Source organism: Merops nubicus, unplaced genomic scaffold (assembly GCF_000691845.1).
Source record: "Merops nubicus isolate BGI_N331 unplaced genomic scaffold, ASM69184v1 scaffold6009, whole genome shotgun sequence".
Taxonomy (NCBI): Eukaryota; Metazoa; Chordata; class Aves; order Coraciiformes; family Meropidae; genus Merops; species Merops nubicus.
Window position 1 is genome coordinate 202626 of NW_008633015.1, and position 14979 is coordinate 217604.

Sequence of the window (14979 nt, forward strand, 5' to 3'; positions counted from 1 at the left end):
ACACCCTGTACTGCTTTGGCATTACAAAAGGGCTGGGGTAGGGCCGTGCACTTGCCACTGCTTGGGTGTTGTGAAGTGCTCTTTTGCCTTTCCTTCTGTCTCCAGAGAAAGAAACTTGTTACCATTTTGTAAGACCACTTGTCTGCTATTTTATGATTGTTCCTTACAGGAAGCTGTTCTTACTGCATCTTTCTATTCTCCAGGTTCAGCTGTAGCAACTGGAGATTTTTTTTGTATTTTGTGGGAGTTCTGAGAGAGTTACTGGAAAAGCAGGAGTTTGTTCTGCAGAAACTGCTTCCATTTCTGCTTTTTTTTGGTGGTGTTTGTGTGACACATACATATAATATGTGAAACTGTTGAGGATGTTTTGGTGGGGTGGGAAATATTTTTTATTCCTGGAAAATCTTATTAGGAAGAGTTGTTGGAGGCTTTGTAGGTAACGTGAAATGTGTGGAATGAAAGGGATTGAGTTTTGGAGCTTGTTGCTGTTTGTTATTTGAAAGATGTTGTTCAGTTGCATGTAAGATCCATTCAAGCAGATTAAATTAACAAAGCATCTCACTCAGTACATCTGCCTCTGACAGGCATGTTCAGGCTGCTTCAAAAAGAGACTGTTAAGAGGATTATCAGCAAAGGTCCAAAGTCTAGATCCTTGCATTGGAGAACATGCACCATAGTAGAATTAATAAATACTAGTCTGTTGCTTTAAGGACTGTTAGTGTCTCAGACTAATCTATATGGTGAAGCAAGGAGAGGAAGGAGTGGGCAGGCTGTTACCCACAGAGCTCCAGCATGGCCATGAATCCATGCCTTACTGCTAGTAACTTACACAGTTTCAGAACAGACTGTTGGATTGCCAGGAGATCCCCAGGTGAGATCCGCATTTGTTCCTTCCCAATTGTGTGCCTTATGGCACTGGATCACCTGCACAGTACCAGAAAGCAGTGAGGTTAGGCTCTGTTCTCTGCTATGTATTGTAAATTTGCTTCTCTTTCTGCATGTTGCTTCTATCTGTCTCAGTAAGTCACTGAAAAAGTGGTATGGATTTTTCTTTTTGTAATTTATTTCTGCTCAGATTCTGACAGTGGAATCACTCATGGCCATATGGGTTATGTATTTTCGAAGACATACACTCCTACAGATGACAGCTATGGATGCCTAGCTGGCAACATCCCTGCTCTTGAGTTGATGGCTCTTTATGTAGCTGCAGCCATGCATGATTATGATCATCCAGGAAGGACCAATGCCTTTTTGGTAGCAACAAGCGCTCCTCAGGTAAATAAATCTCAAACAGCATTGTTGTTAAGTTTGAAAGAACCTTGGAAACAGCTTCTCCTTGCCACTGGTGTCTGTGGCTTCCATTAAGCACGTCTAGTGAATATTTTGAAAGAGCTTATCAAAGTGACAGAAATAATCACTTCATTTGGTGATTACAGGAAAGAGTCTTCTTTTACACCCTCACCACACTCAGTTGGTAGAGCTATTAAGACAGGTACTGATCAAGTGTCTCGGTGAAGGAGAATCTAATGCTTTGCTGGCTGATAAAGAATCTGTAACTGTGAAATAAGGGAAGGATTATTCTATCCAGTGAGGCACAGAAAGATTAAAATAAAATTAATACAACATCTAAATAGTTGACAGTTAGTTTGTGCATGATCATAACATATTTTCAGTTGCTTCTATAGAACATGAGCAGCTGCAGGCTTTTGTGAATGTGTTTTTACAGTATGCATCTACTGGGGTGGGAGTTTGTGTAGAAAATATTCTCAGTTTTATCAATGAAGAATTGAGGCTTACCCAAGGTTACACAGACATTGCTGCCAATCCTGGGAGCTGAATTCAGCAATTCTGAGTCACTGTTTATTGGCTTAATTATGAGTTCATCTTACTTTACATAGCTGACCTGCCTGACTTCAGCATACTGTGTTGAAAAATATCTATGGACGAGGAAAGAAAACAAGATAGCTTAATAGTGAGGTGTCAGGTAGGCACCCAGAAATGCTAGATTTACTCCCCAACTTGGATCCAGACTTCCTCTCTCACCAAGAGCAAGTCACCTAAACTTATCTGTATCAGTCTCTGTCTATAAATTGATAGTAAGAATTTTCATCCTTGCAACATCTTTCCATGATCGAGAACTTTGATACTCTGGCCAGGTAGATATATGTATAGAAGATGTATGCTATCCTTAGATCTGTTTTTAAGAAATTAGGGCTATAGCTTTGTGGTTGTGAAAATCAACAACGGAAGTTAGGTGGGTAGCCTTAATGTATTGTCCCTAGTTTGAAAACAATAGTGGGGAAAATTCAAATTCTTCTTGTCACCTTTTGGGGGTTTGATTTTGTTTTGTTGTTTGATTAATTTGATTTTTTAAGATTTATTACCTGCAATTTTCAGAACTTGTATTTGGCATCTATTTATTTTTATTCTTTTTCACAACAAGCAGTATCAGCTTCCAATAATGCTAAAATGCTGCTGTACTAAAAATCTGACACTGGAGTTGGGCCTGAGTAGCAGGATGTATCTGTCTCAATTGCTTACTCTGCAGTTAAGCAATATTTGCTGTGAAGGTTATTGGCTGTGAAGGTTATATTGGCAGGTTTCTTCAGCAACCTGTTCACTGGAGTGAAGAATAGATTCTATACTTTAGGATAGGATTGTATTTTTCCGTCTCTAGATGACAGCAAAGTGTAATTGGAAGTGGAAGGCCCATGGAACGTATATGGATGTATTTGTGTAAAAAGTTAAAAAACTTTTATCTGTTTTAAATAGAAGTCTATTTCTAGAGCTTTCCAAACCTGTTCTTTCTGTAAACCAAATCATCAAAAGACTGAAAGCTGCTGAAGTGGAGAGATTTCCTGGACAGTTCATGTTTTAGGAAGTCCATTTTATAGATGTTTCTTTAGTTTCTGAATGGAATCGCCATCAGTATGAGAGTTACACATCTTGTTTTGATAAAGATTTAACCAATTTGGGATTTTAGCACTGAGAAATCTGTCAGGCTTGTGTGCGTGTTGTCAAGTTACAAACTGGAATTTCCCTTGTTTCTGTGCTTGGAATCAGTCCAATATGGACAGAATTGCCAGGCACAAGTAGCAAAGAAAAATCCCTCTTAGGTGAGGTTAGTTCTGAGAAATGGGGAAGCACACACCTATATTATAGTAGTCATTAATCTGTGGCCTGAAACAGAATAATCTATTGCCATATGATCCATTTCAGTCAGGAAATGAAGACCCTTGAGCATGAGAGAGACAGATTTTTCAAATCAATCTTATAAGCCTTAACCGTCACCACAATTTGGATATCTGCTATTAGTCCTGCCAAAATCACATCTTCAAACCTCTAATTCTTTTACAAAAAAACCACAAATCATCCAAAACTGAACCTCCCCCATGCATCATCCCCATGTCATTCCCATTTCTGCATTGCAGTGGGTTGTTTTGCTAAGCTGTTTCTCAGCTGCCTGCGTTGCTTTCACAGGCAGTGCTCTACAACGACCGCTCCGTTCTGGAGAACCACCATGCTGCTGCTGCATGGAACCTCTTCATGTCAAGGCCAGAGTACAACTTCCTGGTCAACCTGGACCACGTGGAATTCAAACATTTCCGCTTCCTTGTCATCGAGGCAATTTTAGCTACTGACCTGAAGAAACACTTTGATTTTGTTGCCAAATTCAATGCCAAGGTAAGAAGATTGGCTCGAGTTTCTGGTGGATGGTCAGAAAAGATTATGGGGCTTGGTAGAACCACAGTAAAAAGGATAGAAAGTCTGCTGGTTTGCTCTTTCTTCTGAATGGCCTTTTGGCTGCTGTAAAACATTCTGTTCAATAGTAATCTGGTGTTTTTATTATTTTTTTTCTTATTTAAATTTAGTGGCATAACTTCATTTCTTATATATCTTTCTTTTTTTCAGAAGGTGATTTAAGGCTAAGGATATTATGTACTATTTTAATGTAAATCCCAATTACATCCTACTTTTCAGCATTGTTTTGTTGTTTACTGGCACTTTAGACCTATTAGCAAAGCACTTGGAAAAAAATCAAAGGTGTTACCAAGTTTCCATAATGGCTAAATAATTAATGTGAATTTTTATTGGTTTAATTGTACTGTTATTTTATCAAAACACAGAAATCACAACTTCAAAATTCTAATTTGAAATACAATGAAAGCATTATCTTTCTTTCCCACATTGTTTCAAATGGTTAAAACCCAGAGAAAGGTCACTGAAGATCTTTCCTGCACACTCTGAGTATAAAATTGCAACCCTGGAAAACCATACTTAAAAATTATTGTACAGTTTCAACCTAACTTATCGAAAATCACCACTTATAAAGTTACTTTCATGAAGTCCATCATCCCTCAAAGCTGTTGGCATGTTACCTAAATGATGCCAGCCTTTGGAGCTGGTACTGCTTTCCTGTTCCTTGTGAGAAACACACCAAGCACAACATGTTTCTTATCCAGGACTAGGACCTCCCAGCTGTTTTGTAGCCACAGATAAAATGTTTTCCTCTAGTATTGCCTAGGATGGACCTGTATCCCAAATCCTCCAGGTGTATGAGTAGTTTTGTTTTCTGTTTCACTGAAACATCTCTCTCTTTGTTAGGCTTTAAGAAGCTCTAAAGAAAGGCCTTAAATTGTGGTCCAGGGTCAAAAGCTCTAAAGAAAGGCCTTAAATTGTGGTCCAGGGTCAACAGAGAACTGATCTGTAGATCTGTAAAATTCTGAATTCTTTCTGCACCCCTGCTAGTCATGTCCCAAAATCTCCAGTAATACACAGGGGTTTCTTTAGATCTTCATTTTAAACTCTGAGATAATTTTCACCAGCCTAATTTCCTCATAAAGTATTGAACAGAATTGGCAGATTCCAACTTATCAGGGCTACAATGACAATAAAGCATGGGGAATTTAGCCTGTCTGAATACTTCCTTTAAATTTGACAGTTTGGACCAAAATCTTCACTTCTGTGAACAGAAGGGTAAAAAACAGACAGGCTAAACCAGTCATTACTGTGATTTTGTCACCAAGTTTAACAGTCTTAACCATGGAAGAGGACAAGCTTGATCAAAGTACTAGGCATAAATTGTGGATATTGAAAACTAAATTTGTCTTAAATCTACCAGGCTGGACAACAGTAGGTGTAACCAAGCAAGGTAACCCCAGACACTGGAGATAAATAGAAACAGCCTGATGTATCACATCCTGCCAACTTGCTGCAGATTTGTAAGGATGTCTACTAACCTGCTTCTCTCTACTTATTGCTTGAATAGTCAAATGGTCATGCATGGACTAAAAAGCAGAGGAAAAGGTGAACATATCAACCAGTGCTTGTGGCTGAGCCTGACTTTTCCAGAGGGTTGGACTGGATGACCTTTGGTGGTCCCTTCCAGCCCAGACATTCTATGATTCTGTGATTCTATGATAGCAAAACAACTTTCTATCTATTTTCAACTATTACAAGCTTGACAGTTAAAGCTCTGTTTCAAGGACGGATTTGAATTTTGAAAATTAAGTGGACAGTAGAAGACAGCCCCCCAAACTAAAAGATATTGTAGGAGAAAAGGCTGAGGCCTGGAGATGTAAAAGGACAAAATCCTCAATGTTTTCTCACACTCAGTTTTGAGGACTTAGTAGTGTTGGCTTGATGGTTGGACTTTAAGCTCTCCTGCTTAAACTTCTGATTGTAATATATTGTAAGATTACAGGGCAGAACTTCTTCTGTGGATACATCCTTTTACCCAGGATTTTTCGCATGGTTTTCCTTTTTCTGGCCACTAGGTGAATGATGATGTTGGAATTGACTGGACTAATGAGAACGACCGCTTGCTGGTTTGCCAAATGTGCATCAAACTGGCTGACATAAATGGGCCTGCAAAATGCAAAGATTTACATCTGCAGTGGACAGAAGGCATTGTCAATGAGTTTTATGAACAGGTAAATAAATGCACGTCCAAAGTGGTATCTGCTGGTTGCACGTCTTGTGTTAAACAGTCCTGCAACATGCTCGCAGTGATGATGGGTGAAAATCACAGAAAAAGAGGGGTGAAGGAGGTGGCTGGAGTGACACTAGTCCATCCTTTTGCTGAATCAGTGAAGGTCCATTTGTCACTGAAGTTTCTAATATGTCCACAAAGACCGCTGTTGATGGGGTTTCTACAGACCTAAGTGTTCCAGTCTGGCACTATCCTTACAGTGGGCATGGTGAGCAAGTGTTCCTTTCTCCTTTTTTTCTGTTGACAGTCCTCATGTCTGTCTTTCAGTCATCTTCAGTGCAGACTGCCTTTCTGTCCTTCCTTCTACGCCTTTTCAAGGCATCAGCTGGTTCTCATTGCTCACCTCTGCAGTTACTTCAGGTGACTCACACTTATTGACATGTGGTCTTCAGAACCAGACCAAACATCCTTGTTGAGATGATCTAAACAGAGCAGAAGAATTATTTTAGCTTGCCAGTGGGCCAGGTCTCTGTCCACACACACAGAACCTTTATGTGCTGAGCGTGATGGTAACACTGATTTCCAGTTTATCACAGACTAACCACAGCTGCTCCCTACACATTGATCCTGACTCAGATTTCATTTTCTAAGACAACCCTTTCAGCTTTCAGAAGGTTTGTCAGTACAACTGCACTAATTATGCAAGACTCAGCTGATGGTAGCACTAGGGAGGACAGCCACAGACTAATTTACAAAGACCTGGGAGTACAGCCAGGCACTGGTCCTCTCTTGCCAGGTGTAAGAGAGCCCTCAGTTGAACCTTTTCTCATTATAACCTATTTAGTCCTGCCGAGTACAAGGGACAGGGCTGTTTCCACACAATTCTTCTGTTTCCTGAGTGGGAACATATTTTGAATGTGCTGGTTAATCTAAACTCCACATCCTGGCTTCTCAAGAGTAAGCAAGCAGGCTAAATCACTGAACTTCTTGGGGAGGCTGTGCAGTAACTTGAAGTCACAGACTAATGCCTTTTAAGGCCTTTTCATCTTCCCTTAAATTTACTGTACTTACACTTTGGAAAAAAACAGGATTTTCTGCTGCTGCTGCTTTCTGGAATATGTAAAGACCTGGGAAAAGGACAAAATGCAGGTATTGACCTGAAGCTCCTTCATGTATTTCAGGTCTGCTGAGAAGAAAAAAAGAACAATGACCCTTACATATATTACATATATAGTTGGCTCCATTTTTCTTTTCGTTTTTTCTTAAAGAAAGAGACCAAGTCCTGTAACAACAGCGATCAACCTTCATTTCCCAATTTGCTTTCAGGAGACGCTTTTCTTCATATTTGTCTGTTTTCATTACAACTCCCCCAAAAAGTTGTTCTTCACTTAATTCTGGTAATGAGACAAAACCTGTTAATCAGATATATGTTATGATTCTCTTTTGATCCAACAAAACTTATGCCAGAGGGCAGTAACTGCTCTGATATGTTAATATTGTCGAAGTGTTGGACAGCAAGCTCTGAATCAAGCTTGGGGGGAACACACATGGTAGGATATGGAGTTACCTGTTCCCTAGTAGGAGTCTGAGTTATCTTCTACCAGCCAGAAAGGTGTGCTACTGATGTTTTCAAGCTCTGGGAAGCTATTCCAAAAGATTGTTGCAGGTTATATTATTTATAATCTATAATCCTGTAATTAAAAAAAAAAAGTTTGAGATCTAGCTTCTCTGCAAAATATCATTCAGAATAACACACACATTATCTTTGTTAATGGCATTCCTTTTTGCATGGGTATTATGGGCAAATGTATTTGAACTCCTGGCTTGCAAATTCCAAGAGGTCAGTTAGTCACTCAGATCTTACAGGGTTTGGGGTTTGGTTTTGCTTTAATAGAAGATGTGTATTCACTGTATTGACAAATCAGTATGTCCCAGTAGGTTTCCTGGTTTGTTTTTTTTTTTTGCATGGGATAGAAAACAGAGAATGTTCCAAAGAAAGTTACTTCTGGCATTAAGGAGGACAAGCTAGATTCTCAATTATTTAACCTATGTTAAAATCTGATTTTCTTGAATATAATGTGCTATGAGAGGTGTATCAAACCATCTTCACCATGCTTTTGATCCTCAGATTTTTTTCTGAAAAGGGAAAAGTGTTCATTTGCTCATTTCCAAAAAAGGAGAATTTTATGGGAAGATTGAATTTCCCTAGAATTGTTAGCAAAAAGCATGCATAGCATAGCATACATATTCAACCTATGCTGTGAAAATAAGGAAATATCGGGTTTGAATTTCATTTAATAAACACCAATTAATTTGGAACGTTTAACTCCCATATAAATAAACTCCTTATTAAAAACGAGTTCCATAGAAACATCCAAAATCCTGTGTCATATTGTCAGGGTATGTTTCCTTCCCTCCAGATGCTCAGCATACTTATTTGAAGACAGGTTAGACATATTAAAAAGAATCAAAAAACGCACTGCAAGATGTTACACATAATAAATCATGTTTTAACAGAACCTGAAAAAAGAACTTGTAAACATTTCAATGGCCAGCTCTCTTCCCACTGCTGACAGCTCACAACCATGGAATCTCTGATGTGATACTGTGGAGAAGAGTGAGCTGCCACCTCTCAAACCTCTCACCTGCTATTTCAAGAATGGATGGTGTATTTCAGAGTTTTGTTAATACTAATATTTTGCATTTAATGATTGAATAGGCATGGGGTAGGTTATTACAACAGTACCAAAACAAAACACAAGGAAATGAGACATTTGTTATACACGCTGCAAAATTTAAGTCTAATTCTTTGGCCTTCCCAGATAACAACAGGGTGTTGACCAGATACATTGTCCATGACTTTTGGAAAGTGTAGGTTACAAGGAGATAAATTCAGGTAACCTGTAACATAATGGAAACTGAAAATGTCTCTCCAAATTCTAATTTACATTCTCAAATATAGATCTCAGTATTGCATGAAAACATTAATTTGTATATCAGGCTTGATGAGACGGATTTGATTTTTCCCTTGGAGAGGCAGCATCCTGTCTTGATATGTCTGCTCAGCTGAAAACTCATTGATTTCACCAGAAGCTTTCTTGTGACAGGAATGGGTGAGTTCTTGCAGACCTGGTTTTGCAAGAAAGTTTTACCTTCCTTTATATCATGAGAGGAGGGAGAAAAAAGTCACCTTATACCTCCCCTCTACTCTCTCTCCCCAAGAAGAGCTAGCAGTAATCTTTATGGAAAAGCTTTTCTGCTTCTGAGTAGCCCCTGCTGAAGTTCAATCTTGCTCCCTGCAGACAGCTGGCTGCCTACAAGGTTGTTGTAGGGTAACAATCACAAAATCAGAAGGGATTTTTTTTAAAATAATGTGACAAAAGAAAGAACAGTAATTTTCAGAGTTTCACACTCGGAGTGTTAAGTACAGGACACGGGTGGTGGACATCATCTTGCACAGTTATCAGCTAACTTCCTTGTTAAACTCATGCTAGCAGTAGTGGCTTCTCTTACAGGTAAAGAGCTGTAACTTCAGTTAACCATTGGACACAGTGGCACTGGAGTAATGTCATGCTACCATACTATGGAAGTGGCATTAGAGTCAGATTATTTTTCTTTCATCGTTTTTAGTTGGTTTGATGTGCGTTAATTCTTTTTGTGACATGGTTTTGTTACATTTACTTCAGAGAAATTACCACTATTTTTCATCTCCAGGGTGATGAAGAGGCCAGCCTGGGCTTGCCAATCAGTCCCTTCATGGATCGCTCTGCTCCTCAGCTGGCACACCTCCAGGAATCTTTCATCACTCACATTGTGGGACCACTATGTAACTCCTATGACTCAGCAGGGCTGATGCCAGGAAAATGGATAGAAGATAGTGATGAATCAGGAGACACTGATGAGCACGAAGAGGAAGAAACAGCAGAAATGGAAAGTTGTGAAAACGCAGAATCCAGTAAGTTGTTCGCACGTATTTTTCAATAGAGCAAGTTCTGTATTGTGAGCAAAACCCAAGCAGCCATACTGCAAAAGCATAGAGATCGTGAGCTGGTCAGGTTCAGCATGGGCCTTCTCAGAGTTAGAAGTCTTCTTAGTGATTCAGTGCTGTCTTTGGTGAACCTGGTACGTAACCAGTTACGTTGGTAATGGAGACACTCCACGGTTTCAGGACTGATATGCATTGATCTTCATATCTACCACTCATTCCTATCTTCAGCTGAGGTTTCTGGTGGTGGATCACTTATCTGTGCTTAAGAGCTTTATTAATTGAAGGAGGATTTAAGATGTTGGTTCAGTAAAAGAGTTTTTGGCAATGGAAGTATTTTAATGCAACTCTCTTCAAAGTAATGTGTGGAGAAGAGTAGAGACAGGACCGTCACTGAGCATTGCTGTGTTGTGTGCTGGGAGCTGCATCACTTGGCCCTTCTGGCTGATCAGTGTCACAGTTTAGGGTCAGGGCTGCCCCCAGACCTGTGACAGATGGTCTGTTAACTTTCCCCCTCCCCCCCAAAAGGGAATAAGGGAGAGATGTATTGATTAGAAAAGAAAAGTAAAACAACTTTAATGAAAACAATACTACTGCTACTGCTAATAATAGTCATAGTAAAATGGAATATATATATAAATATATACAAAACCAGTATGGAACCCAACTCCCCCCCGAAGGCAATATGTCACCCCTGATGCTGGGGAGCAGGCCCTGGGGAAAAGTCCCAGGCTGGACTCAGCCACAGATGGCAACTGGGTCCAGGAGCTGGATTCTGGAACTCGGGTCAGGAACACACGGGATCAAAGGCAGAGTGGATAAAATCCTCTCGGATGCTGGCCATTGAAGGAGCAACAAAGGGAGGAAAAGGGTGGGAGGTGGAAGGGCCTGACCCTCATGATTTCAGCTTTTATACTGAATATGGTGGATATGGGATGGAATACCCCATTGGTGAATTTTAGTGTCACTTATCCTGCCTGCTCCTCCCTGCAGGTGCAGCTTTGCTTTCTGTACCCCTCCATGGGGTACACAAGCTTTACCAGTGACCTTGGTCTGCACACCAAGTCTTGGTGGTAACTCTAAACATGGAGTTTGTTATCACTGCTAGAAGCAGACAGTCTGTGAAAATATGCTTCTAACTTCACAAAGTGCAGTCAATAAGAAAAGCTTTAGCTGAAAAGTAAAATCATTGAACAGAATTAGCTCTACTCTACCCCAAACCGGTACAATCAGTAACTAAAGCTGATAGTCTCCTGCCTCTCCTCCAGAAGGGCAACGGTGCCAACGTTTGTCAGGCTGAGAGGAAAACTTTGCATCTTGAAAGGACGTCTCAGGAACTCATTGGAAGTGATTTTTGAGGGAAAAGGCTCCAACTGTAGACCTGTTTCTTGTATCGGTTTAATCCTGCATGCGTTACCTTTTTGTTTCTTTCATATTCCTCCTCCCTCTGAATTCCTGCTTCTATTCTTTTATTTCCTTCCTCTGGGTCATCTTTCTCTCCTTCTCCTATATCTAATCCTTCTAGAAAGCACCAGCCTAAAGTGCACTAGTGAAATACTGAGGTATAGCTTTTTCTCTCAACAGCCTCACTTTTTCTGTTCTTCCCACACAGTTCCATGCCCTACTGAGTATTGTCCCTGTTTTCTGTTGGGGAACCTCATTAGCTGAAAGATTTGATGATTGCAATAAGTCACGTGAGGAAATGGAGCTAAAATCTGTGTCTCCTGATGTGCAGAACTGACCTTTTATCACTAGTAAGATCCTGGGGTATACAATTTGCATTTAAGAAATCATTGCTGTTGTTCACACACACACACACGTTTTAAGTTTAGGAGATTCACATGCACAAAAAAATGTTGTTATGAACAGCAAACATTAAAAAAATATAGGACACAGGGTTTTATTATAGCACCTTATGATCTGTCAGCTCGGTAGTAGCAGGCAGAGGCACATGTTTCTGTGGCAGATTGGCATTTATGGAATTGCCTACCAGGTGAGAAGCATATGCAATTGGTAACCAACGTAGATCCCAAGGACTGAAACTGGTATTGCTGAAGTAGAAAGAAATATGAAGGATGCTCTCATTTATCCATTGGAGTAAAAACCTTAATTTGAAATCCTTCTTTTTCTTTCACCGCGTTTCTCACTTCACTTATCTTCTGTATCACTGTTAGTCAAGTCCAACAATGCTGCTTTCAGGTTAAAAGCTCAGACCATTATTAACCCTTGTCACATTGGAAACAGAACATTTTTTAGTTGTCTTCTCTCTTCTTTTTCACATTCTAGTCCATGACAGTACTTTACTGTTCAACTTGGTGCTTTCAGGCTTTTTATCTTTTTTAAAACCTTAAAAATAAATGTATTGAATATACTGAAATACCCAAACAAATTCTTCCTACCTCCTCCTTACCAAGTATGGGATGCTCATCTTATTGATCATACCAATGTGTTACAAACTGTTTTCTTCCAATTCCCTAAATTCTCTGAGACTGTGTGGATCTTCATCAGGAATCTACTGCACCTCTAGTGTCAATATAAGGGCCTTACAGGTAATTAGAAATTGATACCTGTGATCAGTTTGGGATGCTCTAAACTTTCTCAGTGAAACAAAATAGAAGGTTGAGATGTCAGGTGCATAGATGGAGAGTTGTGTGGATGTTGGTGAAGATCTTTTTCTTGATGGAAATGCCTTTTAGGCAGGTGGACATACAATTATGGCAGAAAACACTCCATCTAGGTCCTGATCATTTACTAAAGCAGTCGAGATAAATTTTAGAGTTATAAAACCTTAAGGTAGCTTAGAATCATTTTTGTTATGTTACAGGAGCGTGTAATTCCCCCTGAGTTCTGATAGAAGAATAAGAATTAAAGAGGCTCAGTCATTAGTGTTTCAAACAAATTTTAGCACCACAGCAAGTGCTCGCACAGCAAGTGTCTGCAGAGAGCAGCAAGATGCAGGGTCACCCAGGAAACCCAGGAGAGAATGTCCTGCTACGGCATTGGCAGGTTAGGGTCTTCTTATTAGTGCTAAACCTGAAGGTTTCCTACAGGGAACCAAGGGCTTTCTAATGAAGGATTGAGTTGGATTTGGTCTGTGCTCAGTGAAAAGCTCTTTGTTTCTACTTCAAAAGCTTCAAGGGCTAAGTGTTTTGGATCCTGACACAGGCATACTTTAGACAACCTGCAAATACTAATCCACGTAAATTTATTTGGTACAAAACATTCCTCTACGTCACCTTCTTTAAACAAGAAATCAGCAGCTGTCTTTGGAGGGTTTATTATTTCAGTTCTGTGACTGCCGTTGCCACTGTTAATGACCAGGGAAAAATTTCAAGTCTCGTGCTCTGAATGAGTTAAATGTTTGTATTGGACAGATTGTCTTGACAAAGAAAAAAAAGCACACTTCAGACAGCAAAACACTTGTAGTGCAGCTGTGTCAGGAGCCATGAGAACTACCAGTGGTAAAAGCATTTTGCAGGTTAGCAGCAGGAACTGGTGCTTCAAAACCAAAGACAAGCGAGTTCCCTGGCAGCATTTGGCTGCGTGGTGGCCACGTCAGTGGTTACCCTCCGTTGCCAAAGCAACATTGCATGAGGGCCTCACGGTCATTGCCACTGCAAAGGTGGAGTGGTAAACCTCTGACTTTGAAAAGGAACGTAGGAATGGGTTCCCTCTTTTGAGTACTAATGCTTTTGTTCTTTTATTATCCTTCAACAGCTCAGATCAGAGGTAGAATGTGAAAGAAAACAAAATCAGGATCTTTATTTTCAGTTAGCTATCAGCAGGGATCCATTGAAGAAGGGCACAGAATTTAATGTGTGTGCTAAGGATTAGGTTGATCAGAGTCTTTAAGTACTTGATATAAATATGAGCAGAAACAGCTCAGCAACATGTTTTCTGCATAATCATTCAAGCACTAGATGTCTCTGTGAGCTGCATAGTCAGGGACAGTATGTGGCATATGACAGGATGAAGCTGGGGCTCAAGCTGTGCAGGAAACCAGTCTGCTTTCCCAGAGGTCTGGAGAGGCATAGCTTTCTGAATTTTAGGACTGTTTAAGTTTGTGGTTTTAAAACTCTGGTAGTGTGGTTCCTGTATTTCATAGTACACCCTGTCTGCTTCCTACACCTTCAGTCCCTTTTCCTCCTTCTCTCACAGAAACCAGTACATTAACGTCACACGGTGTTTTACAGGAAAGAAGAAGTTCAAGAGAAGGAAAATCTACTGTCAGATCACTCAGCACCTGCTCCAGAACCATAAAATGTGGAAGCAAGTAATCGAGGACGAGGAGAGGTTAGCTGGGACAGAGAAGCAGGGTGTGGAGCAGTCCACGCTGCACCAGTCTTCAGAACAAATCCAAGCCATCAGGGAAGAGGAGGAGGAGAAAGGGAAGCCGAAGAGGGATGAAGAGGAGAACACAACTGTAGAACCAAACCAATGACAATATTTACAGCAGTATTTTAAGACAGATTGACTCGTGCACAGACTCTTTCTCAAGCCAGCACAGCATTTAGACACAACACTGTAGAAGTACGGGATAATGCGCCTACAGCTGTTTAATTTGTTTCTCTTTCCTTTTTATGGTGAGGTACATTGTTTAAACTCCTATGCTCAAGGAAGCTTTCACACTGCGACACCGGCTTTTCCAGACTTTCTTTAAAGAGATTTGGGGGTGGGTGGAATTATATAAATATATATATAGCCAGGGTTATTGGCTGCGCACTTCAGCAAAATACATTTAATGATATATTACGGTCACTGTGATATTTACAGATGAAAGTTATCTAAGGAAATGCTGCTTCTGAAGCACATTTGCAGTTAACAGTAAGGTACCTGTTAAGTAGCTTTTGCTCTTAATGCTGAGGGATAAAAGTTCCAAAGCTTTATATGGATGCTGATGGATCCTGCCAGCATACATGTGTGCATGGGGGAGTGCTTGTGAGCATGAGTGAGTGTGATGTGACATAGCACAGTTTGGATTCTTTACACCAGCTGTAGCACATGTCCCAATACACAATAACAAGCAGAAGGCCTGGACTTTAGAGATTTTTGTGCTCACAAG

General features: G+C 40.2%; 1 protein-coding gene across 1 annotated transcript in view; it reads left to right on the plus strand.

The window, feature by feature from the left end:
* Positions 1-14625, plus strand: part of PDE3A (phosphodiesterase 3A, cGMP-inhibited) — an 86902-nt gene extending 72277 nt beyond the window's left edge. The window contains exons 11-15 of the mRNA XM_008948089.1: positions 1076-1275; positions 3481-3684; positions 5778-5933; positions 9647-9887; positions 14111-14625. Of these exons, the coding sequence (XP_008946337.1) occupies positions 1076-1275; positions 3481-3684; positions 5778-5933; positions 9647-9887; positions 14111-14358 (1049 nt within the window). The 3' untranslated portion in view covers positions 14359-14625. The remainder of the gene's footprint in view (positions 1-1075; positions 1276-3480; positions 3685-5777; positions 5934-9646; positions 9888-14110) is intronic.
* The last annotated feature ends 354 nt before the right edge of the window (positions 14626-14979 follow it).